Source organism: Monodelphis domestica, chromosome 1, assembly GCF_027887165.1.
Source record: "Monodelphis domestica isolate mMonDom1 chromosome 1, mMonDom1.pri, whole genome shotgun sequence".
Lineage (NCBI taxonomy): Eukaryota > Metazoa > Chordata > Mammalia > Didelphimorphia > Didelphidae > Monodelphis > Monodelphis domestica.
This window is the reverse complement of record NC_077227.1, coordinates 79,979,204-80,006,561: the sequence shown is the minus strand read 5'-3', so window position 1 is coordinate 80,006,561 and position 27,358 is coordinate 79,979,204. Positions and strand designations below refer to the sequence as shown.

The window sequence follows — 27,358 nt, the reverse complement described above, 5'->3', positions numbered from 1 at the left end:
TGAGCTTAATACTATGAATTTGCCACAGTCAGCAAAGATGAAGGAAGAGGACAAAGAAAAAATATACAATTTAGTAATTAAAGAGATCTTTGGTAACTTTCAAAAGATCTGTTTCAGCTTCATGATGAAATCAGAACCTAGATTGCAAAGGGAATCAAGGATATAATACTGATAAATACCCAGACTCTCTTGTCCCCAATTACTTCCAGAGGATTTAAGCTCAAAGAAATTGTTATTCATCATAGTGATAATAATAAAGAGGAAACATCCATTTTATAACAAAAATTTCCTCTTAAAATTTACTTATTTGGAAAATTTTTTTTGGAAAAAGTATATAAATTAAGATAAAGTCCTCAGATTCATTTTCTGACCCAGAAAAATAAAGTAATTTCTTTTAAGAAAATACTGACCAATACTGAGATACTATTTGCTTATTCAAATATTCCTTCCTTTAACAACTACATAACTCAGTGAGGCCAGATTTTCTTCTCATATGCTTCAACCAAAACATATATCAAAACTGACTGAATGAAAAAGCAAATATGAAAATCCAATTGTCTTCTATTAAGCCAGACATTAAATAGATTTGTAAAACTATATAAAACAATGCCACTCTTCTCTCTAAATTTCTTGTTTTGGAAAATAGGTATTTTTTCATAAAAAATTTATTTATAGGGGGCAGCGGGGTAGCTCAGTGGATTGAGAGCCAGGCCTAGAGATGGGAGGTCCTAGGTTCAAATGTGACCTCAGACACTTCCCAGCTGTGTGACCCTAGGCAAGTCACTTGATCCCCATTGCCTAGCCCAATATACAGTATTGATTCCTAGACAGAAGGTAAGGGTTTTAAAAAATTTTATTTAGATTAACAAATGATGGGCTTACTTTTAACATTTTTAATGAATTAACAAATATTTTAAAATTTTATCAGTTTTAATTTCTAACACAGAAAATATGAATAGCTATAAACAATATAAATGAGTTCTTTGGGGTCCTTAGTAAATTTTTTTAAACAGCGGTGAGGGAGTTAAGTGACTTGCCCAGGGTCACACAGCTAGGAAGTGTCTGAGGCCAGGTTTGAACTTAGAACCTCCTGTCTCTAGGCCTGGCTCTCAATCCACTGAGTTACCCAACTGTTTCCTGCTTAGTAATTTTAAGATTATAAAGAGGTCTTGAGACCAAAAAGTTTAAGAATCACTGAAAGAGAAGAAAGTAAACACCTACTTAACTTAAACTTAAAACATCTACTAGACATATAAAAAAAAGTAATTGATATTTTATTTTAAAGCCTAGCTATTTCTAAATATGAATTGAAATGAAACCTCTTTGCCATAGATAAGTTTGATACATTTGGTCTTACTCCATTTGAGCAGCAGGGGCTAATAGACTTATCTTGTAATAGCATTTGTAACATGGAATTAAACTTAAAAATCTTATTTTGGGCTATAAATATGATTTATCAAATTGGTTTCAAATTTTACTACTACTATTTTAAAACATTTGTGTGAAATGGGGTTTTCTTCTGAAATTGTTTATAAAAATATCAATCTTGATCAATTATTTAAAAAGCAAAATTGTCATTGGTACTGCTTTGAACCAAAAAAAGGCAGCTAATTATAACAATTTTATCATTTAATAATTTTAGAAATCATAAATATTAAAAATAATTAGTGATTTTTATCAGTAAATATTTGTATTACTTTACAGAATATTTCAGATTTGTGTGTTGTTTTAAAATTATTATAAATTCATTTTATTTTTTTTAATGCAAAGAAAAAATTATTTCTGTTGATGACTTAGTGGGAATGTCAGGTTTTTTTAGTTAAAAAGAATGGGGAGCAGAGTATTTATTACTCAATAAACTTTAGAAACCACTGCCATGGTAATTGACACATGAACTGAGCTTTTAATGAAGGGAAGAAGTCTAAGAGGAAGACATAAGGATGGAGTTTTGGCAAAAATAAGTTGAAGCTGGAAATAATTTTCATATTTAGTACTTGTAAAAATAATAATTCCTGTGACAAGTGGGGCTTAGTGGTAGTTTTGGTACATTCCTGACTATATGCGTGTATTCTTCTTCATTTCAATGTGCCTTAGCGTTGCATCAATTTGACTATTGGAAACAAAGAGGAACACGCAATACTTTTGTGTAACTACTTCCTGTATTTTGGAAAGAAAGCCTGGGTGCTGTTGGGAACATCTACATTAGAAGTAAGTGTTACTATTAATTTTTCAAGAATATAGAAAATTTTAAATGTAATAATCAAGTCTATTTCCAGGTCCTTCTGTAACACAACACACATCTCTTCCCTCTCCTCCATCCCTTATTCCAGTTTTGTCTTAAGTAATTGCATGAGCGCAGGTTTTTGGGGGGAGAGGGAAGGGGTTTGTCCAAACCTGTGATTTCACTTTATAGGGAATTCTTGCTAGAAAAAATATATATCTATCAAGGAAGATTGCCAGGGGTTCCAAGATTTAGAGTCTTAGAGAATTATCTAGGACACTGGGGAGTTAGGACACTGAGGATTTGCCCAGAATCCCACATGTAGTAGGTATCAGAGGCAGCACTTAAACTCAGGTTTCTTTTATTCCAAGGCCAACTCTGTATCCCTCCATTGCACTGCCTCAGTGGTTAATTGGGACCCTATTTTTGGCTTAGGACCACCTCTTTAAGTTAACTTATTATTTATTTCTATGTCCTACTTCTTTTAACCTCTGCCAACCCCAGCCTAATTCTGGTGTTATAAAACTTAATGATGATGTTTATGTATCTCTATATGTTATCATTCCAATGATATCCTGCCCCAGCCTTCATCTTTCCAAGACTAAAGTTAATTTTAGATCTCTTACTTTGAGGTAGCACAATTTATTGGGGAAAGTACTAAATTCATAGTCTGAGTTCAAATCCTGGCTTTACTACTTACTTCCTCTGTCATATTAAACAAAGCACTTCATTTCCCTGAGCCTCATTTTCTTGCTCAGTAAAGTCATTGTACTAGATAGTATTCAAAATCCCTTCCAATTCTAAATCATAACTTCTACAACTCAATCATATCTCTCTTAAGATGTGACGTCCTTCCTCTTCCAAACTTCCCAGTGTACCGGTGATCTTAAGGACATGAATATTCGATCCAGTGGCTTAGATCATAACGCATCCGCATGGCTTCATTTTGTATAAATCTTGTCTGTGGTCCTTTGTAAATCTTTGACTTCCTATAACTGATATCCTGTGCATCTCTCCTCATTGGATGGAGAACCACTGAACATGGGTGCCGTCCATCATCCGTTGCCCCTTACTCTTACTCACTCTTTTCTGACCATTTCTTTCTGATAATATCCTTGCTGAGGTTTTTCTCATGAATCTTTTTGTGGGTAATATGTTACAGTTTGCTCATGGGGCATCCTTGGGTGACTCATAACTTTAATTCTTTAGACTGTGGTATTGCATGAATAGTAGCCCTGCAGCATCACCAAAAGAATATGGAGATTAAGGTGGAGGGGTTCATTAAAAGTAAATAAACTAAATAACCAAATGCAGTCCAGGCCATTTTCCTCCTGTTTCTGGGACCAATTGATTGTCCATCTACAATGTCTGGTCTCCAATTGAATGTTTTACTGCAGACAATAGGCATTCTTCATCCAGTTGTATGTCTGTAGACAGTTATGCTGAATTCAAGTAATTATGGATCTCACTTACATGACTTTGGTATTTAATAAAGTCAGCACAATGTTATCAGCACAAAGGATCATTCGAATGATGTTACTATCTACATTAGCTTCTCTACTTCTGATTACTTGAGTGTCACGGGCTGACGGCCCCAAGAGTTCACACGGAGGCTAATTTTCTGATTTTTTCCTGTCTATGTTATTAGCTGCCATGAGATGGCAGCAGATGTAAGAAGGTAGATACATATGTTTTGAGAAAAAAACCACCACACCCCCAAACCTTTTCATACTCAATACGTTCTAAGCAATTTGATTATTAAAAATGAAATATTAATGACAGGTTCACTCTAAAAACGTGTGTCTGTGGAGTAAAAATAAAAGAAAATGCTATTCTACAGTAAATTTCTCCCCTGATTACTCTGTGTCCCTAGCATCTAGCACAGTGCTTAGCATATAGAAAACGCTCCATAAATGTTTGCTGATTGATTCGCTACTCATAGAATGACAGTATTTCAGCATTGGAAAGGACCTCTAAGGCTATCTAGTCCAATCTGTACCTCGAAAAGAATCCCCTCTCTAATATTCCTGATCAAGGATAAATGATCGTCCTCTTCTTGAAGGCCTATGATGAGAGTACACTCCCAAGGAAGCCTCTTCTACTTTTTGATCGCTCACATCAAGCCTAAAACTGCCTCTTCCCAGTTTCTGCTCCTGGATCTTCCTTCTGGAGCCAAACAAATAGTCTAATACATCCAGGAGACAACCTTCAACTATTTGAAGCTTGCTACCATATTCACCCTTAGTCTTCTGTTCTCCAGGCTAAACATCCCCAGTTCTTTCATCTGGCATGGATGTAGTAATGGCCTTTTATCATCCTGGTTGCCCTCCCCTGGACACTCATAGTATTTGCTGGACTTTGGCATCTACAGTGAAATACAACTCAAGATGTAGCTTGATCACGATGGAATACAAATACAGCAGGACTATCAGAAGGGACAGCTTGACTTTTTTCACCCTACCATACCAAACTTGGCTTTCTCTGAGTCTCACAACTGCTTCTCCAACCCTCTTTGGGCCAAAGGTACTCTATTCTGGTTGCTTGTCCATTCATGTTTTTGCTTTTTCTTCTTCCTCTATGAAAAAGAAATACATCCTTCTAGTCTTTAATTCAAAAAGGTATTACATGCTGTCCACAAGTCTGACATCCAGAATGAACTCAGACAATCACTAACAAAGTGTCGGGGTGGGGGGTGTTTCCCTTTTTTTCATCACACAGGGGCAAGTTGCTTATGTACTAACTCAAGAAACTGACGAACATCTACTTTGGAATCCATTGACTGGACAATCTTATAAGCAGTTTGATCCATTTTGTCCCCTGCAAAGTGCTGACTGTTTGTTTGATAATGAAAATGTAAGTCCATTTAAAATGTTCAGATTTGAGGGGCAGCTGGGTGGTTCAGTGGATTAAGAACCAGGCTTAGAGACAGAAGGTCCTGGGTTCAAATCTGGCCTCAGACACTTCCCAGCTGTTGGACCCTGAGCAAGTCACTTGACCCGCATTGCCTAGCCCTTACCACTTCTGCCCTGAAGCCAATACTGGCTCCAAGACAGAAGGTAAGGGTTTAAAAACAAATAAAATAAAATGTTCAGATTTAAATAACATCCTCAGGACCCAGCTGACCTAACAATCCCCAAATCTTAGAGGGTTTAGTGGGGCTATGACATATTCTTAAAGATTACTATCTATTGTTGCCTCCATCACTGCTAGCACTTGCCTGCTCCTATATGGTCTATGCTGACTTTTATGTTAATATTTTAATAGGTATGGTTTAACATTCAACAAAACAGTACACCAATGTCTATAAATTTTGACAATTCAAGAGAAAGTTCCTGGAAACAACTGCTTCCCAAAAATGTTCAAATTCAGTGGATGAAATCAGAAGCTGCACAGGTAAAGCATATTTTTTTAAAAATATACCTGCATAAGCTTTGCTACAAATCCTAATCTATGTTATTGTGAATAACCTGTAATTATCTACATGTGATAAATTATGTTTAAAAAGCTGTTTTCCTCTGCCATTAAACACACTGTTGAACTATCTTCCACTGATTCCCTTTACCTCAAAAGGGGAGAGATATTAGGAGAGAACATTTCAGCAGAGCTTAATGGTATATTTTAGGACTAACATTACCTTAAATAAAACATAATTAGTACAACAAATCTATTTATAATCTATCCCACAGAATGACTGTGGCAAAAATACTTTGTAAAACTTAAAACAATATATGAATATAAGTTGTTATTATTATTATCATCTATATATGTATATAATATATAGTATAAAAATCATTTAATGAATTTCAACATAGCATATAATATATCTCCTCTGTTAACACAGAAAATTGAGAACTGACTAAAAACATTTTTCACTTGTCTCAAAAAACTGATTAGAGATTTAATATATATTTCTGTAGGAGAAAAATATATATGGCTAATTACTTCTCTTTTAAAGAGATTATAATCAAAGACCATCATATTGATACAGAATCACAGAAATAGACCACAAAATAGAATTAAAACATTAAATATATATAAATACAAAGTAAAGTGTTTTCATCTCAAATAGATTAAAACTAAGTGTATTCTTGGTCTAGAGATAGAAAGCTGGCATGTAAGTTCCAAAGTCGGACTAAATAAGGAGAGAAAAACAATTAGGTTAGAAAATTGATTTGTGAAGATTTAATGGGAGAGATGAAGGAAAGGATGACTTTTAGTAGTTATCCTAATTGTGAAAAAAAATAATTCAAATGGTTGGGATTAGTGCTGCTTTCCTTAGACAAAGCTAGAAGTTGAGAATGAAATATGATGAAAAAGAGTTTTTAATAGTCATGTTTATGATTTGAAGAGGGATGAAAGGGTTAGGACAATTAGGCTATGACATTGGGGAAATAAAGTGCATCATGGAGCTTGAATTGAACCTATAAGGAAACTATTTTAGGGCTATAGTAACAAATTCCATTTTACAGATGTGGCAAAAATAGGAATGCTTTACTAATAATTCACTCCCCTAAGGAAATTTGACTGCTCTAACAATTGACTCTAATAACAACAACTTTTAATATATTATAATGTGAAAATGTAGGCATTTTGTTGTTTGATCCAAAAGAGCCATTTCACATCTTCTAGAGTAAAGTATACACAATATGGGTTGTTTTGTTTTTTTTTAAAGATTGCACATAGAATCAACTTAACACTAGTTTGAATGAATCCATAGATCTCCCTAGTTACTACTCCCCATAAAATTTGTTAATTCTTCTGATCTATCTAGTCACCATTCCTATCACTCTCTTCACTGCTAAACTTTTTTTTAATTGTGTATTTCTGATTATTCCATTTCCTCAATAATCATCTCTATAAACTTTGCAATAAAATTTGTCCCTATCACTGCCTTAAAATTATAATTAATAAGTTCACTCATGACCTCCAAATTGCAAAAAAAAAAAACAAAAACAAAAACTTAATTCATTCTTTTTGACCTTTAAGCAGCATGTAACACTCTTGACCAACCCCTCCTGTTGGACATACTTCCCTTTCTTAGATTCAGAGATACCATACACTCCTGGTTCCCTTACTTGCCTAACAGTCCCCTTTCTCTCTTGTATAGTAGCTCAAAATTTTTTTTCAAACCCCTTACTGTCAATATTCACTAAAGGTCTGTCTTTACCCATCTTTTTTTTTTACTCTTTACAATCCACATCCCCTCTTGCCCCGTAAACCTCTATATATTTCTTACTTCACTATTTTTTTCTTTGGAATCACCATTCACTAGGTGTCCCACATTCACAACCTTGCCATTCCATTTCACTTTTTCTTCTCTGTCTACTCCCACACACAAGAAATTACCAGAATCAGAAAATCATAGAATATTAAATGGAACTCTGGGAGGCCATATAGATGAACTCATAGCAAGTATCTGCATTACAAAATTCCTGGCAAGAGGTTATGTAGTCTTTGCTTAAAGACCTCTAGTGAACAGCAACACATTACCTGGCATACACATTTGATTTCTAATTCTCTTTTTATATAAGATTTTCCTTAAATGGAGCTGAAACTACCTATTTACAGCTTCTACTTATTGCTCCTAGGTCTGACTTCAGGAGCCAAGCAGAATATGTCAAATCTCTCCCCTTTCTGATAGCCCTTTACATACTTGAAGAATTCTCTTGAGTCCTTAATGAGTCTTCTCAACTAAATATCCCCATTTCCTTTAGCTTTTCCTTATGTGGCATGAAATCCTTCACCAAACTAATTATCATCCTCAGGATTTTTTTAGCTTGCTAATTTCTTTTCTAAAATGTAGTTCCCAGAATTGAACTTTTATTCTAGATTTATTCTAGATGTGGTTTCCCCAGAATATATAGGAAATATCTTCACTTTCTGGATGCTATGTTGCTCTTAACCCAATATAAGGTAGCATTAGATATTTTGAAATGTCATATCACTCTAAGCATTCATATTGAACTTGTAATCCACTGAAATTACCATATATTTTGCTTGAGAATTGCTATCTAGTAACATTCCCCCTCCATACTGCATTCATGATGCTGATTATTTTTGTTCCAAATGTATTATCTGACATTTATACCTATTTAATTTTATCTTATTAAATTTAGTACAACAATTTAGCCTGTTAATTCTTAATCCCAATTCTGCAATCCAGTATAACTACTGATCCTACTTTTATGTCCTTCATAATTTTTACAATCATATAAAATCATATTTTTATATAAATCATTGACAAAAATGTTCACTTGCATGGGACCAAGGACAGATCCCTAGAGAAATGCAATTGAGACTTCCATGTTGTCACTAAGACATTAAGGAATACTGTTTGGGTATTCAACATTTTGGATTTGAATTTGGATTCAATAATCCAGCAAGTTCTTTCTCCATCTAACAAAAATGGTATGGGAAACTATATGAAATGCTATTCTTGGGGCAGCAAAGTAGTAGAGTCGATAGAGAGCCAGGAAGAAATTGGAAGGACCTGGGTTCAAATTTGACCTTAGACACTTCCTGGCTGTGTGACTCTGGACGAGTCACTTAACTCCAGTTGTCTAGCTCTTGGCACTTTTCTTTCTTAGAACTGATACTAAGACAAAAGGTAAGGAATTTTTTAAAAAGAAAGAAATGAGATGCCAAAATCTAGGAAAACTATGTATATATAATTTTCCCCATCTATCTAAAAACATGTCTGGAATGACCTGCTTTTCATAAAGCCATCCTGGAAAGTTATGATCACTGGTTGCTTTTTTTTAAAAAGATTTTCTATTACCATTCCTTCAATAATAATAAATTCTATATTTTTGCCAAAAATCAGTCATGTTCACTAACCTTTATTTTCATCTCTATCTAATCTTTTCTTTAAAATCAATATATTTGCTTTTCACTAGGCCTATAGTACCTCTATTCTGCATGATCTTTCAAATACCACCATTAAACATCAGCTCATTCCAAATCTGGGGTATATGTCAGACTATATTAAGCTTTCCCCTCCTCGGTTACGAACTTTAAGATGAAATGATTATTTCTTCCTAAGGTTTCCATGATTTCTACTTTAGTAACCAATATCCTCCTAACTGATAAGAAGCAAGTCTCTAACTGCTGTTTCCTTCTTCTTTTGGAAGGATAAAACTATTAAAAAAAAAAAAAACCTTAACTTATATCTTAGAATCAATACTAAGTTTTGGTTCCAAGGTAGAAGAGTGGTCAGAGCTAGGCAATGGGGGTTAAGTAACTTGCCCAGGGTCACACAGCTAGGAAGTGTCTGAGTCCAGATTTGAACCCAGGACCTCTAATCTCTAGGCCAGGATAAAACTATTTTTGACAAAGCAAGAACTCTAATAAATATCCAGATGATCAAAGCTTCCCATTACTCTTATATCATGTTTCCCTGCCAGACTTATAATAGGTTTACTGAATTCTTGTTTTATTTCCTCCTTCTCTCCAGATAGTCTCAGAATATGACTTCATAAGTACAGAATATAAATGCACATATAAAGCAAACTAAATCCTAGGTCAGTTTTGAGTACTATAATCTCAATTATTTTTCTTAAAGAAAATTCAAGATGGAATCCATGAAGTATGTCAAATAATACACACACACCAAGACACTTGAATTAAGTAATTGTTCTCTTATTCTGTTTCATTTCAGGTCAAGTGAATAAACAATATAGAAGTTAAGGATAATAATTTCATCTAAATTCTATTATATGGTTGGCTATTTTAATCTTGTGCTTATATTGTCATAGATAGAATCACATTGTTTCAAGAGTAAAATATACTTAAAATGCTTTTAATGTAAAGGTTGTCCTTTAGGCTATTTTCTAATCTTTTCCATTTTCTCTATTCTAGCCTAAAGAGATACTGTATTTTGAAACTAATAAAAGTATGGTGGAAGATTTAAAAAACAGGTATGACCTTTTTGGAATGTCACAAACTACTGTACATTGTTTTCTAAAAGTTGGTTAGTAGACCTTTTTATCACACATACACGTATCTATGTAAGAGCATTTTAACAAGCCTGTGGGGAATCATATTGTGTCCAAAAGTATTTTTAATGTACACAATTATCAATTAAATTAAAATAATCAAACACAATTCTAAACAGAGGGAATGACCTGCATAAATATTCTGAGGTAGAAGAAGACAGGAATAGATCAATGGTCATGGTAGAGCAGTTTGACTGAAATATAGAAGATATGAATGGAAGTATAAAATAAGACTATACAACCAGGTCATGGTTTATTTTGTATGTATGTAAATCTGTACTTACACATGCATATATCTATATGCTAACATATATATGATGTGTGTAATATAATATTATATATTTATACACACACAAATATATGACCACCTTGGCCATCTAGACCAATTTTTTTAAATCCCCCTTATTACAACCTGACTTTCTCATGAATATTATGGGCCATTCTAAAATCAATATTGAAGGTTTATAACCAGGTCATAATATTTTAAATTTAATTTTTAAATTTTGTTAATTACATGTAAAATTATTTTTGACAATTGTTTTCTGACACTATGCAATTCAGATTCTTGGCCTTTCTCCCTTAACCCCTTCCTCGGGTAGTAAATAGTCTGATATATAAGTTAAACCAATGCTTTTGTGCATATTTCCTCCAGCCATGACAGAAGACATATATCATACATACAATAAAAAGCCCATGAAGGAAATAAAGTGTAAAATGGCATGCTTTGATCTGCAGTCAGACTCCAACAATTCCTTCTTTGGCTTTGGATAGCATTTCTTATCATGAGTCCCTTGGGATTGTCTTGGAACCTTACATTGCAGATAATAGTTTAGTCCTCCACAGTTGATTATCTTATAATATTTCTGTGACTATATACACTGTTCTCCTGGTTCTGCTCATTGCACTTTGCATCAATTCATATAAGTCTTTCCAGGTTTTTCTAAACTCATCTTGTTAATAATTTCTTATGATTCAATAGTATTCCATTACAACAATATACCACAACTTGGGCAGCCCTTCTCCAAATGATGGACATTCCCTCAGTTTCTAATTCTTTACAAAAAGAGCTGTTAAAATATTTTTGTACAAGTAGGTCCTTTTCCAATATCTCAGGTCAAATTTTTTAAATAGGCATGTCCTATATATCTTATAGGGTTGTAAAAAATGGATCCTTAAGATAGTAAAAACTCAAAATTTTATTGATGATTTATTTTAAAATATTAATATAAATAGCAGAATGTGAACTGAAGTAAATGTTTGGGCAACCAGCAAGTAGGCAGATTTGACTGGAACAAAGAATTTATGACTTGGAATGATGAGTAATTATTCTGGAAAGAATAGCTGGAAGCATACTGTGAAGGACTTAACATGTTAATAGAAGAGTTTGCATTTTAACCTAGATGCAGTAGAGATTTACTAAAATTTTGGGAGTTGGGTAGTAACGTGATCTGACCTCTGACTTAGGAAAATCAATTTGTCAGATATGTGGAGAATAGATCAGAGGAGTGAGAGTCAAGACAAGAAGACCAGTTAGGAGGCTATTGCAATAGTCTAGTCAAGAAATGATCAGAGCCTGAACTAAGGCAGTTGTGATATGAGTAGAGAAGAGATAAATGCAAGATGTTTAGAGACAGAAATGACAGACATTAATTAGATTTGAAGAGCTATGGATAATTCATAGGCTGCAAAACTAGGAGACTGACATAATTCAGAGTATGCTCAATAGAAGCAGAAACATTAGGTGAATGTGAGTGGAGTGGATTTAGAGAGAAAGATAAAGAGTTCAGTTTGCACATTTGTATCTTAAGATGCTTACAAAGCTTGCAGGTGGAGATGTACAGCGGGTGGCAGGAACTATGGAAACTGATGGGGTCACTAAGGGCAGAAATGTAAAAAGAAAAGAAGAAAAAAGAGAAAAGAAAAGGAAGAAAAGGAAATGAGAGAATACACACAAATTATGATCCTGCAAAAGAGACTGTAAAGGGTCATCAATCAGACAGAGAGAAGGAAAATCATTATAAAACCCTGTCAAAAAAACAGAAGGAAGGGTTGGTCAGCAGTGATCAGTGATACAAACAGCTTAAGAAGGATAAAAGCTGAGAAAGTCTCATTGGATTTAGCAATAAAAAAAAAAGATTGTTGTTTATCCTGGAGAAGTAGTTTTAGTTGAGTGGTAGGAACAGAAGTCAGGTTGCAAGGAGACAAAAAGTGAATAGAAAATGAGAAAGTAGAGGCAGACAATGCGTATAGATAGCTTTTTCTAATAGTTTGGCGGCGAAAGGAGAAAAAAGATACAGGATGTTGGCCTGACAGGATGAGAGAGTCTAGTGAAGAGTGTTTATTTTTTCCCTTAAGTCTGGGAAGGTTTGAGAACATTTTCAGGGAGCAGAGAATGAATCAGTGGATAAGTAGAGGATGAAAAGAATAGAGGATATAATTAAAGAAGCAAATTCCTAGAGAAATAGGGGCAGGAGATGGGCTAAAGGACATAAGTACAGATGATTTTTGCACAAAGAGCCACAGCATCCTTTGAGACTAGAGTAAAGAAAGAGAAAATGTATGTTATCATTAAGATGATTTGGACTGTGAATTGGAGAGATGGTCTCAATTTTTCAGAAAAGAGGGAAGATAAGGAGATAGTAAGGTGCCTTGAGAATAAAGATGAGTTAGAACTGACTTTGTGGCAGGTGGGAAAAGCCAAGAGTTTGGCACATAGTAGTATGTGGAGACTGGGTAGCTGAAAAATTTAGTGGAATCATTAAGCATTGTTGTATAACTTTCCCTCCAACACTGTTCGGTAGTACAGCAATTGGCATAGAGAAGGAAAAGGGATAGGAATAGTCTAGTGTTGAGATAAGAAGGGACTTGCTATAACAGAACAATAGAAAACAATATAAAGTTGAAATGACTAACAATAAGCTTTGAAAGAAGAAAAGGGTGTCTAAAGCAGAGAAATCAGGGAGAGAAGATTATGGTAAATTTGGAGAGGAATTTTACCAAGAATGAGGCAAAGATAGAGATGAAAAGACAGTCAATAATGGCAAATTAGAGGAATCTCAGAATTATGGATTGTGGAGATAAAATTTTATAGCTAATGATGAGATTAAGAGTATTATCATGCTTAAATATGAATGAGGTAGAATCAAAGTACAAGTTATTGGAGTTGAGAAGACATGAGTGTATACATTTAAGTGCCCAAGCATAAGGGCAAAACATTGAGGTAGAGAAGAAGACTGTAAGACCAATACTGAAACCCCCAAAACATAAAAAATTGCCTGGGATAGTGTAAGCATAGTTGCAGAATATCCACCAGACCTGAATAAGGCCATGTATCTGAGTGTGGTAAAGGAAAAGTTCTCAAAACAGGAAAGCTTGCTAGGGGATGGTGGTATGGATATGGTCTGGAGGTGCTAATGTGGTGGAGCAAGAAGTTGGGGTGGTATGGATATGAAAGCATACCTATGTCCACAGGAGAGTGTGACTGGGGAAACAGTGTTTTCCAGGAGAAGCAGGATTTCCATGATTGAAACAAAATGGAAGAAGTATGAAAGGAAGAAGTCTAATGTGAAAGGCATTTTATTACCAATGTAATGGAGGATACAATGTTAGAGCAGGGTAGAATTGGGATCAGGACATAGGTGGGGTTAGCTCATATTCCCAAATGCCTTTAGGAATAGACTATAGTTGTATCTACACATGAAATGCCAGGAATGTAGCCAGGCAGTAGAAGAGATTATAACCATCACTTAGCTGGCCTCTGCTTTCCCAAGACATTCTTTTACTTGAGTTCCATTTTCTCCTTTCAGAGTCTGTTAATAATTTTCAGTTTTACACTTTCTTCTACCCTTGAATCCGTTGCCTCTCTGTACTGTCATTTCTAATCTCTTAACAAATTCAAGCTCTAGTTTATCCCTACATTCTTCACTCTTGTTCCTGTGCTGTTGAATAATGCTTGAGAAAGTCATATAACAATTCTGATTAGTTCCACTACCAATAAGTTCTTTCTCCAAACATATGGATATGCTATTTTGGTCCCATTTCAGACTTCTGTCTCCTCCTAGAAACCAATTAAAGAAAGTTCTCTCCCTTCCCACAACAGCAGGAAATGACAGGAGACCAAATTGGAAAAATCTGCCTTTCCAGGCTTATTACACATTCTTTTCCTTTGCTGCATCCAGCCAAACTGGCCTGCTTGCATTTGTGGCATTCCATCACCTCCTCCATATACTTATCATAGGGTCTTCTCTGCACCTGGAATGTAGTCTCTGCCTCTGCCTTATTGGCCACTGGGCTTCCTTCAAGGTTCAGGCCTCAACAAGACCCTTTTAAGGTCTCTCCATTTGCTAGTGCTTTTATACACATACACGTGCCTAGGTGTGGGCACCTATCGATATATATCTCTCCATTTCCATAGACACTTATCTTTGTACATGTTGTCTCACCCTAATAAAGAATAAAATTCTTAGAATTAGAGATTATTTGGTTTTTGTCTTTGTGTCTTCACAGTTTGGTATGGTGTCTTTAGGCACTAAACGAATACTTGCTGAAGGAACCAATGATGGATGGCTGAAAACTCAAATGGGACTTAAAAAATTTTTATGTAAAAATTCTGGAAGCACTTAGTCATTGTTTTAATCATTCAGAGGCTGTTTCCTGTCCTTGCTATTATTACTTTATCAGACTTTTATAAATATGGCAATGCTTGTTCATATTTAGCAGCATACAGGGATCATTTTCCTTATAATACCTCTTTAAAAAACAAAATAAAACAAAACCTGTACCTTCTGTCTTAGAATCAATAATTCTAGTGCAGAAGAGGGGTAAGGGCTGGGCAGTTGGGGTTAAGTGTCTTGCAGGTTCACATAACTAAGAATCCTTGTTATTCTTTGTTTAAAATGCTAATATGAACTGCTATTTAGGATTTTACATTAGGAATAGCTGACAACAAGTGAATAGAAGGATATAGCATAAGCACTTTATTTATGGTTGATATATGGATATTGTTTAAAATAAGTTTCTAGAGTTATATTTTATTTTATGATGATGTATTTTATATCACCGTTTCCTCCCATATCCCATTCTGCTTTTCCTCCTTTCCCTGTGCCATTCCAAATAACAAAATGGGATTTTTTTAAAGACCAAAAAAAGGGGGGAAACAGCATGATTATTTAATACAACAAAAAAAGTCTGAAAATATTTATAATGTGCAATACTTATAGACTTTTGTATTCTGAAAAGGGTGGGGTAAGTGTCTTCTCAGGTTTTTTTTAGAGTTTTGCAATATTTACTTCCTTTTTGTAGTTCTTTCTGTTTACTTTATTGTAGGCATTGTATTTCTTGTTTTCTTGGCTCTACTGACTTCATTCTAGCACATATATTTATATATATATGTAAATATATATCCATATATATTTAACTTAGAGCATCTACTTCTTTGTCTCTCTTCTTGTTATTTTCTTTCTCAGTCTCTTTTTTCTCTTCCATTCACTTTATTCTCTCACTTTTCTCTCTTGCTTTACTCTCAGTCATGCTCTAATTTATTATAGTCTTACTAAGAGGCAGTCACTGTAGACACTGGAGATACAAACCAGAAATGAAACTGTCCCTACCTTTAAAGAATTTCCATTCTAATGGGGATAGGCATAGGCATGTGCAAAACAAACAAGCATAAGGTAAGGAGGCAGAGAGTCACTAGCATCAGGGATCAACAGGAAATACTTCCTGCAAAAGACAATACCTCAGCAGAGCCTTGAAGGAAACCAGAAATTCCAAGAGACAAGAAGAAGAAGTTCATTTCAGACCTGGGAGATGGCAATGGCAAAAGCATGGTAGGAGATAAGTAGCTTGTGTGAAGATCAGTCAGAAGGCTATTTTGGCTAGGCCATGGAATATGTGGAGGAATGTAATAAGAGAGAAAAAGTAGAATGAGGCCAAGTTGTGCAGCCATATGAAGAACTTCTTTTTGATAACAAATGTCAGGGAACCACTGCATTTACTGAGTAGAGACTCAATAGGTACAGATATATTTAGAAAATCAGTCTGGGCCTTTCTGGCGGTGGAGAGTTGGCTGGTGGCAGCGTGTTGGGCCTTTCAGCATCTTAGTGTGGCTACAAGCTATTGTCCAGTTAGGCGAGAATCTGTTCTTAAACATTTATCAGCACACCCCTGGAAATGGCTTAAGAAATTGAAGTATATGCAAAGAATGGGATTTCGCACAATATTAAAAAATAGCAAATATGAAGAATTTAGAGAAACATGGGATGACTTTATAGAAATATACAGAGTAATGAAGAAGACGGAGATTATGGATATAAGACATTGATGACATCTTCGAACATAGTTGTATGGATTGATTCTATTCCACTGCATTTCTTTATAGCAAGGGAAGAAAAGCATATGAAGATCGATTGGTTGTGATGTTAAAATAAAAGGCACATATAAATTATAATTGGGGATTGGCCAATGAATTCAGCCATCAGGAGCAGGCATTTGGGTGATTACTTCATGCCTTTCACTTCAGAGACTAGGCTGGGGATTCTCCTTCCAAAAGAGTTGAGAAAGTGTGAATGGAAGTGACTTGGAGAGATAGGGGACACTCACAGATGTTTTGTAATGAGTTCTGGTCTATTAAGCATGTGAAAATTAGGAATCCCTTTGGCTAGGGACACACATCTGGGACTGGGAATGCATTCAAAAGACAATAATCTGCCCTCCCCTTTCTCTTGAGATAACTCCCTCCTGGTGAGAAAAGAGGTTCCAGGGTTTGAATTCTTGCCAACATGGGCTGACATGATTCATGTTTGTTATTCTATCATAATGTATGTGAAGAAGATCAAAGATGGCAAACATTGAAAGGTAGGAGGAGGCACAGAAGTCTGGGAGTGGAGTCCCTGATATGTTTTGGATCCAGACTAGCTGTGAAGTCTTCAGGGGAGTCATTTGGGATCCATTCCAGTAGTAATAGAGAGAGGGACTCATGCAGCAGTGATGCCACATGTAAGTGGAATTTAGTGGGATCAAAGCTATATGGAAACTTCATTGAATAGGAGTTCACTCTCCCCATGGATGGAGAGATATAAAGGAAAATACTTTGGGGGGGGGGTGAATTTCTGTTCTTTCCCTATCTTTGAATGAGATTCCTTTTTTAAAAAGGTAATTGATGTTAATTAGCTAAAAAGAACTGATAAGCTACTCTCTGGTGTCTAAGAGAAAGGTCTAAAATAGAAGGCAGCTTGAGCATTAGAATAGAGACACTCCAAGCTTTCAGGGATAACCCTAGAATCCTCAGGGAAAACAGTCAACTTCAAAATTGGGAAGTATGGGGCCAGAGTTTTTGATACAACGTTAAATTTTATTCAGGTGTGATTAGCAAATATGGTGCAATAATTATTTTTAGTATAATTCCCAGAAGTGAACAACTTAGAAGAAAAGGATATGTACCAAATCCCTAACAATTTAAGCTGAATGAACAAGATAACAAGGCAGAAACAATACAAAAGGTTTTTACCTTTACATATTATGAATTACAGTCACAGAATTGAAATACTAAAAGTTCCTCTTCCTATATCTATCCCTTGATTATTCTCTGTACCTACTTTGCAAAATTAGAGACATATTATGAGAAATATTTCAAAAATGGGGAAAAAAATAAGAGACAGAGATAGAAATAAGTTGCCAAACAGAAATAGAGAGAAATTCTTTGTAGAAGCCCTGTTTACAAGTAAATAAAACTAACTGTGTGACATAAAGTCAAGGAAAATACTTACCTCATTTGATCCTCACAACAAACCTGGGAGATATCCCCATTTTACAGATAAAGAAACTAAAGAAACAAAAGTTCAAAGATTTGTCCAGGGCAAGACAATAAATTCCTGAGTTCTTTCTGACTTCAGTCTAGTGGTTTATCCACTGTACCATCTACTTAAGATCATAACAATGACTGAATATAATACTTTGAAGAAAACTAAATAAAAACCTAATAAAAAATTGCCAGAAGTCCTGAAAATGATAACATGAACCTGCATAGTGGTTCAAAGAAGAAATAAATAATTTTAAGGAAGATATTAAAATGGGAAGTATGTCTAAAACAGAGCTCTCAAGTGAGAAATAACATATAAGAAACTGTCAGGTAGGCCTTGTTAAATATACTCTGGATAATCTCTTCATATTAGTAGAGTCTCTGAAACAGAGAATGAAGCATTTAGAAATTAAAAACACAAAAGTTAAAAAAAGGTAGAAAATAAATTAAAGATAAATAACCCTGAAAGAACACCAGAATTCTCTAAGTAGCCAAAAATGACTATACTTAATTTTTTAGAAACAGAAACACAACAAATATCATATCTCCAACACAAAAACAAATATTAATAAACACAAATATTTTATCACAAAATAATTCTGAGAAATTTCCAAAAATTTTAAATGCGACCAACCAATGAATCAATAAACATTTATTAAATGCTACTTATGTGGGGAAAAAAAGAAAATCAGTCTGGCAGCTATATGAGTATGGATCAGACTAGGGAGAGACTAGGAATTTATTACACTAAGTTGAGGAGAGAAACAATAAGGACCTAAGCTAGAATGGTGGCTAGATGAACAGAGAAAATGGGATCTATGTAAGAGATACTGTAGAGGTAAAAACAAAATTTGGTATGTTAAAATGAGAAATCAAGGACGACAGCAAGTTTTGGAATCTGGGTAACTGAAAGGCTGGTGGTGTTCTTGACAGAAGTAAGAAGTTTGGAAGAGAGAGATAGGAGGACATGCCCACCTGTAAGAGACAGTAATGTTGCAAAGTCCTTGGTGATAAAGTGATTATAGTAACAGATGCTGTGAAAAGGTCAAGAAAGATGAGGACTTCAGAAAAGGTCTTTAGTTTTTAGCAATTAATAGATCATTAATAAATTTTAAGAAGAGCAATTTTGGTTGAGTAACAAGCCAAATTGTAGAAGGTTTAAAAGAAAGAGGAGAGGAAGTGGAGATACTGATTTAGTTATTAGGGAAGAGTCATTAGGGACTAAAGTAAAGGAAGACATAGTGGGAGGAGATAATAAAGGAAGATCTGGAAGATCTAGAAGAGGGAACTTATAGTGAATGCCTTCCATTTCCTTGGAAAAATATAAATCAAGGTCATCAGTTAAGAGGATGGTGGGGGGGGGGGTACTGCAGGGAATTGAGGACAGAAAACAAGGTTTGAATCAACTACTAGAGTAGACAGAGAATCAATTAGAGAATAATAAAAAGGACTGAATAAAAATAAAAAAGCTGCACTACTCAGTTGAGATTAGTTAAAAAAAAAAGTTTTTCTCTTCTCTGGACTCAGCCAGGAGGTAACCTCCTCAGTTCAGAAACATGTGAGTCCATTCTCTTCCAAAGTCTCAATTTCCTCTATTTTAAGACATTATTTCCAAAGTGCTTTCATGTTCTCTGTCCTATGAACCCTAAAACTCAACTCCACCCTGCAGTTCTCTCAGCAAATGATCTTACATCCTTCACTAAGCAGATTCAGACAATCCATTTGTTCTTCATCATCTCCCTATCTCCAATTCTCTATTTCCTCCATTTTTTGCTTCTTTCCTCTGGTCTTAGAAATCATTGTTGCCTAGAACTGCCTTCCACTTATATCCCTGATCCATATCCTCTTGTCTTCCCTGTGACTTTGCTCCATTGTTTGTTCCCTCTCAGGTTGAGCTTCAATTTCTCCCTCTTTATCCTACAAATTTTTGCTTATATCTCCCCATTCAAAGGAGTCCAATCTTGAATCCATGTCAGAATGAATCAGTTGGGGGGCAGCTGAGTAGCTCAGTGGATTGAGAGCCAGGTCTAGAGACAGGAGGTCCTGGGTTCAAATGTGGCCTCAGAATCTTCCTAGCTATGTGACCCTGGGCTAGTCACTTAACCCCCATTGCCTAGCCCTTACTGCTTTTCTGCCATGGAACCAATACACAGTATTGATTTTAAGAGGGAAGTTAAGGGTTAAAAAAATGGATCAGTTGAAGGAACAGGGGAAGAGAAGACTCGAGAGAAATGGAATAGCTGTCTTCAAGTCCTTGAAAGACCATCATATAGCAGTGAGATCAAACTTACTCTATATGATTCCATCAATCAGACTCAAGCTTAATGAAAGGGTAGAAGTTGCAAAGAGGCAAATTTGGACTTGATAGCAAGTAAAGCTTCTGAACAATTAGAGCTGCCCTAAAGTAGAATGCTGCCCTGAGAAAAAGAAAGAACCTGGTTGGACAATTATCAAGTACATTGTGAGGATTCATTTCTAGTAGGAATTGGACTAGATGGTCTTTGGGGGGCTTTCCAGATTTGAATCTTGACTGTTCTCTCCTTCCTCTTTCCAACCTTACTTTCCCCTTTTCCATATGTTGGGTTTCAGCCAACTAACTTTCCCAATCTGGTCCTGCTTTTCCCCACCTCTCTGAATTTACATAGGTGAATTTCCCTTGGCTCGGAGGCCCTTCTTCCCTATCTCCACTCCTCTCTCTTCAATTTCTAATTCAGGTGCCTAGCTCTTTATGAAACTTTCCTTGACCCTCTCAGTTGAAAATTATTTCTTTCTCCTCACATTTTCTTTCAGAACTTTATTTGTCTTTTTTTTTTTGCCCTCATCATATTCTACCTTATTTATTTATGTGTTTTATTCCAGGTAGGTATTAGTTGCCCTAATTCCAAATTTGTAATAATGTGATTGTATAACTCTCACATATATCATCTTTTACCTCAGCACATAGTTTCTTACAAAGGGTAGGTCCTTAGTAATGTTTATTGAATTCAATTCAGTTTTAAATAAAGGAGGCAAAGCAATTTTATCTTTATGTAAATGTGAGATCATTTTCTCTTCTCTCTATCCTTGCCTCTATCCTTCTTTTCCATGTGTCTGCTTCCTTTAAATCACCATAATATAGGTTTTATTACAATATAATAAATTCTTATAATAAAACTGAAGGGTTTTATTATTATCATTATTGGGTTTTGTGAGTTTTTGATTTAACAGTTAGGAGAAATAAGTATTTTACTCTTAAGAACACTGAAGTAGAGCTTTTAAACTTACATTTGATCTTTAAAAAAAAATCTTCTGGGTTTCATACTCAGTTATATAAAAAAGTTTCTTTTTCCAAGCCTGGGCATCCTTAGACACATAGAGCATAAAATAAACATAGAAGCTGTTGTAATGAACTCATGTGACTTTCAGGCTACATAGCTAATCCCAGAGAGATTAAGGGCATCTGGCAAAAGGAGAGAGAAAGCTTCAGCAGCTGTTGCTAGCTATTCTAGGTTATATGACTGCTGGTAGATGGTCACAGAAGTCAGGCTTGAATTTGGAATGCTTTAAAATAAGTTTTATTGATCCATTTTTTTTTTTACCTAATTTGGAATATCACATACAGACATAAACCTGATTCTCCCCAATATAGCTAATGTGAAAGGAGTGCAACTTGGGAAGTAAGGAAGATAATTGTGTTTAAAGGTAGAAACCATGATCATTATTTCATGATAAAAATCATATTAGGTATCAAATTCAGTAATAGTTTTATAGGAGTGAATTACAAACTCTAGAGGAGAGATTATGTAGTCCAACTGCCTAATTTTTCAGGTCTTATCACTATTAAGGTGTCACACAATTCAAACTGAGGCACTCAAAATCCAAATTCAATGTCTTTCCAGTATGAATTTCTCAGAATATAAAATTTTCCTACCTTTGACTCAGGATCGAAAGAACCTTAAAATGTAAATTGATGGAATGGAGACCCAAGCAACCAACTCGTTGGAATCGACAGTGTACTGCTATCTTGAGGCAAATTCTTCCTAAATTAGAACTTGGAACTGGGAGCCTTGTTTCAACTGAAGAAGAAAGTGAATTTGAAAGATTGTTACAATTTTATTGGGTAAGTATGGATTTAAGTGCATTCATGAAATTATTTTATTTACTTTGTTAGTTACTGAAAGGAATTCTAAATAATCCTGGAATGTCTGTTAATATGGCTCAAGAAGCCAGGTATCTGTTCCAGTACATCAAAAGTCATGCAAATTCTAAGGTTTTGTTTTTGTTCAGTTGCTTTTCAGGTTTTCTTTTCTTTTAAAAAAATTGATATAAAGATTTTTTTTTACCAATTACATTTAATAACATACTTCCACACAAGCTTTCCAAAGGTATGTGATACAAATTGTCTTCTTCCCTCCTTTCCCTCCCCTCTCCTGGAGCTGGCAAGCAATTTGATCTGGGTTATACATGTATTGTCACGTAAAACATCTTTCCAAATTGTTCATTCCTTTGGAGTTTTCTTGACACCAGACTAGCTCGCCATTTCCATCTCCAGTTCATTTAACAGATGAGGAAACTGAGGCAAACAGGGTTAAGTGACTTGTCCAAGATTGCACAGGTAGTAAATATCTAAGGCCAGATTTGAACCCAGGAAATCTTCCTGTCTCCAGGCCCTTTATCTACTGCCCCAACTAGCTGCTCCAAAATACTGAGATAATGTATTCCAAATGTGATATGACACTATTAGAAGGACATCTTTGAGAAACATCACTTGAAATTGTTTATTTAAATATTTGAGACTTTTGAACTATTAATTCTGAAATAAGAATCCTTTCCCTAAAGACAGGGGCCAGAAGTAAATTGTTCTATAAGCCCAGAGGCTAAAAAATGCTTCTGAGAGATTAAGAATAGAGTGGGTTTCTTGCCTCTTTGAAGAAATTTTAGCAAAACTGGTCATGTTTTGTGCAGAACCTTGTTGGACTAGACTATCTTAGCCCTTGTCATTCTAGTTTGAGAGGAATGTACAATAAGTATTCACAGAGACTTCCAAAATGTGTGTCCAGTGAATGGAGAGGATTTTCTATTTTTTAAAATGTTCATGAGTTACTTTACAGAGAGTGAAATATCAGAAAATGACATTTAATATTGTTAACTACAAAATAAGCAGATCTCTGAACCTCTCCTGCCCTAGTTACCATTCAGGGTCTCCTGGGTAGCATTTACAGCTATGGGAAGAGAAAAAGATGACAGCTGGCAGGTAGGGTCTTCGTTACCTTAATTGTACCTTTTTAAAAAAATATAATTTATCCCTTTTTAAAACATTTCCCTTATTTCATGAATAATTAATTTTCAACGTGTGTGACTTCTATTATTTTGTAGGAAATCTCCAATAGAATTCCTCAAGGATCTGGGCTTGGCCTTGTGTTATTAATTTTATTTATCAGTGATTTATATAAAAGCATAGATAGCATTCTTAAAAAATTTTCAGATGACATAAAGCTGGAAGTAATATCTAATATACTGGATAACAGAGTTAGTATGAGGGAATTGGATGAGCCTGGAAGATCCCTTCCAGCTCTAGTTCCGTGATCCTATGATCTTGACAAGTCAAAGCAAGGGTTATTAACTTTTTTAAAATGTACTAATATTTTATTTTAAAGTCAATTACATGAAAAAACAATTTTAACCATCATTTTCATTGTTTGAGCCAAATTATCCTCTTCCTTCCTGCTCCCTAAAATGACAAGCAATCTGATATAGATTTTACATGTTATTTGTATAAAACATCTTTCCATATTAGTCCTTTCATGAAAGAGAACTTGAACAAATGAAAGAAAAATGAAGAAATAAAGTGAAATATAATATGTCTTGGTTTGCAATCAGACTATCAGTTCTTTCTCTGGAGGCACATAGCATTTTTCATCTTGTGTCTTTTAGGATTGTCTTAGATCACTGTATTGGTAGAAATAGCTAAGTCATTCATAAAAGTTCATCACATAATACTGCTGTTACTATATACCATGTTTTCCTGGTTCTGCTCACTTCACTTTGTATCAGTTCATGTAGGTCTTTCCAGATTTTTCTTAAATCATCTTTCACATCATTTCTTATATAGCATAATAGTATATTCCATTACAAGCATATAGCACAACTTGTTGAGTCATTCCCCAATCAATGAACATCCCCCTCAATTTCTGATTCTTGGCCATCACAAAAAGAGCTGCTATGGATATTTTTGTACAAACAGGTCCTTTCCTTATTTAAAAAACCTCTTTGGGATATTAATCTAGTAGTGATATTGCAGGGTCAAAAGTAATGTACAGTTTTAAAGCTCTTTGGGGATAGTTCCAAATCACTCTCCAGAATGGTTGGATCAGTTCACAACTCCACAAGCAGTGCAAGTGTCCCAATTTTGCCACATTGCTTCCATTATTTATTATTTTCCTCTTCTGTCATATTAGCCAATCTGATAGGTGTAAGTTCATACCTCAAGATTGTTTTAATTTGCATTTTCAAATTAAGAACTATTTAGATTATTTTTATATGATTATATGTAGCCTTGGTTTCTTCATCTGAAAACTGCCTCTTCATATCCTTTTACCATTTATCATTTGGGAAATGATTTGTATTATAAATTTGACTCAGATCTCTATATATTTGAGAAATAAGGCATTCATCAGAGATATTTCCTGAAAAAATTTCCCCCCAACTTTCTCCTTTTCTGCTAATCTTGGTTGCATTAATTTTGTTTATGCAAAACTTTTTTAGTTTAACATCATAAAAGTTATCCATTTTACTTCCTCTAAAATTTTCTATCTCTTGTTTGGTCTAACCTAACCCTAACCCCCAAAATTTGGATCTTTGGGTTTATCAAATATTATATTACATAATTGCATTAACTAATTGCAAAACTATGGTCATTTACTACTATGTATTATGTCAGTAATCTTCTCCACTGATCTACTACTTTATTTCTTAGCCAGTACCAGATAGTCTTACTAATTACAGTTTTATAATACAGTTTGATATCTGGTACTCCTAGACCACTTTTTATCACATTTTTTTTCATTGATTCTCTTAATAGTCTTGTTATTTTGTTCTTCCATATGAATTTTGTTATTTTTTCCTAGTTCTGTAAAATAATTTTTGGGCAGTTTGATTGGTATGGCACTGAATAAGTAGACTAATTTAGGTAGGATTGTCATTTTTATTATACTGACTCAACCAACCCATGAGCAATGAACATTTTTCCAATTGTTTAGATCTGACTTTATTTTTGTGAAAAGTGTTTTGTAATTGTGTTCATATATTTTCTGTAGCTTTGGCAGGTAGACACTCAAGTATTTTATATTATCTACAATTAATTTAAAATTAATTTTTTTTTCTATCTCGTTGCTGGGCTTTATTGACAATATAAGGAAATGCTAGAGATTTATATGGATTTATTTTATATCCTGCAACTTTGCTAAAGTAATATTTCAACTAGTTTTTTAGTTGATTCTTTAGGACTCTCTAAGTATGTCATCATATTGTCTGCAAAGAATGATAGTTTTATTTCTTCATTGCCTATTCTAATTCCTTTAATTTTTTTTTCTTCTCTTATTTCTGTAACTAGCATGTCTAGTAAAATATTGAATAGTAGTAGTGATAATGGACATATTTTCTTTCCCCCAATCTTATTGAGAAAGCATGTAGTTTATATTTATTATAGATAATGCTTGCTAATGGTTTTAGATATATAGTGTGACAAGGAAATCACTTTAAAATATTTATCATTTTAAGAAATGTTCCATTAATTCCTCTAGTGTTTGAATAGGAACATACGTTATATTTTGCCAAAGCTTTTTCTGCATCCATAGAGATAATCATATTATTTCTGTTGACTTTGTTACATAGTCAATTATGCTACTAGTTTTTCTAATATCAAACTAGCCCTCAATTCCTGGTATAAATCTCACCTGGTCATAGTGTATGATCTTCATTATAAATTGCTTTAATCTCTTTGCTAGTATTTTATTTAAAATTTTTGCATCAATATTCACTAGTGAGATTGATCTATAGTTTTCTTTCTTTGTTTTTGCTCTTCCTGGTTTAGGAATCAGTACCATATTTTTAGTGTAAAAGGAGCTAATTTGCAAATAATTTGTATAGCACTGGGATTAACTGTTCTTTAAATGTTTGGTAGAATTCATTTGTGAATCCATCTAATACTGGGGATTTTTTGTTAGGGAGTTTATTGATGGCTTGTTCAATTTCTTTTTATGAAATGGGATTAAGTATTCTATTTCCTCTTTTGTTAACCTAGGCAATTTATATTTTTGTAAATATTCACCCATCTCACTTAAATGGTCAAATTTGTTGGCATATAATTAGGTAGAATGCTTTAATTTCCACTTGACTGGTGGTATATTCACCCTCTACATTTTTGATACTGATAATTTGGTTTTCTTCTTTCCTTTTTTAAATCAAATTAGCCAATAATTTGTTTTACTGGTCTTTTTCATAAAACTAACTTTTAGTTTTATTTATTAGTTCAATTGCTTTCAATTTTGCTCATCTCACCTTTGATATTCAGGATTTCCAATTTATTGTTTAAATGGAGATTTTTAATTTTTTTCTTTTTCTAGTTTTTTTAAGTTGCATGCTCAATTATTAAGCTGTTATTTTTCTGTTTTCTTGATGTAAGCAATTAGAGATATAAATTTTCTCCTAAGCACTGCTTAAATTTTAATTTATATCCCATAAATTTTGGTGTGTTATCTCATTGTTGTCATTATCCTTAATAAAATTATTGATTGTTTCTGTGATTTGTTCTTTGGCTAACTTATTCTTTCGAATTAGATTATTGAGTTTCCAGTTAAATTTTTTAACTCTTACATTCTGTCTTGGAGTCAATATTAGGTATTGTTTCCAAAGGAGAAGAGTGGTTAAGGATTGGTCAATGGGGGTTAAGTGAGCTATCTAACTGCTCCCCCCCCCCAGTTAATTCTTAATCTCTCTTTCCATGGTCCTTTATTGAATATCATTTCTATTGCATTGTGATCTGAAAATAATGCATTCAACATTTCTACTTTTCTGTACTTGATCATGAGGTTTTTATGCCCTAATACAAGGTCATTTTTTGTGTAGGTATCATGCACTGCTAAAGAAAAAGGTACATTCTATTCCCATGTAACTTTTTCCAAAAGTCTATCATGTCCAACTTTTCTATAATTCTATTCATTGTCTTAACTTCTTTCTAGTTTGTTTTTTGTTTGAATTTATTTAATTCTGAGAAGGGAAAGTTGATGCCCTCCACAAGCATAGTTTCATTATCTGTTTCCTACTATAATTCATTTAACTTCTTCTTTTAAAATGTGGGTACTATGC

At 34.3% G+C, this 27,358-nt stretch overlaps 1 protein-coding gene across 9 annotated transcripts in view; it reads left to right on the top strand.

Annotated features, from left to right (window-relative positions):
• CC2D2B (coiled-coil and C2 domain containing 2B) overlaps positions 1-27,358 on the top strand; it is a 131,482-nt gene that overhangs the window by 101,550 nt on the left and 2,574 nt on the right. For 8 of the 9 annotated variants that reach the window (XM_056801779.1, XM_056801822.1, XM_056801812.1 and 5 more), the window contains 5 exons: positions 2,095-2,208; positions 4,940-5,074; positions 5,486-5,614; positions 10,079-10,137; positions 21,935-22,112. In XM_056801779.1, coding sequence (XP_056657757.1) covers positions 2,095-2,208; positions 4,940-5,074; positions 5,486-5,614; positions 10,079-10,137; positions 21,935-22,112 — 615 coding nt within the window. Of the gene's footprint in view, positions 1-2,094; positions 2,209-4,481; positions 4,745-4,939; positions 5,078-5,485; positions 5,615-10,078; positions 10,138-21,934; positions 22,113-27,358 lie in introns of those variants that run through there. The other variant, XR_008912729.1, reaches the window with a different exon arrangement.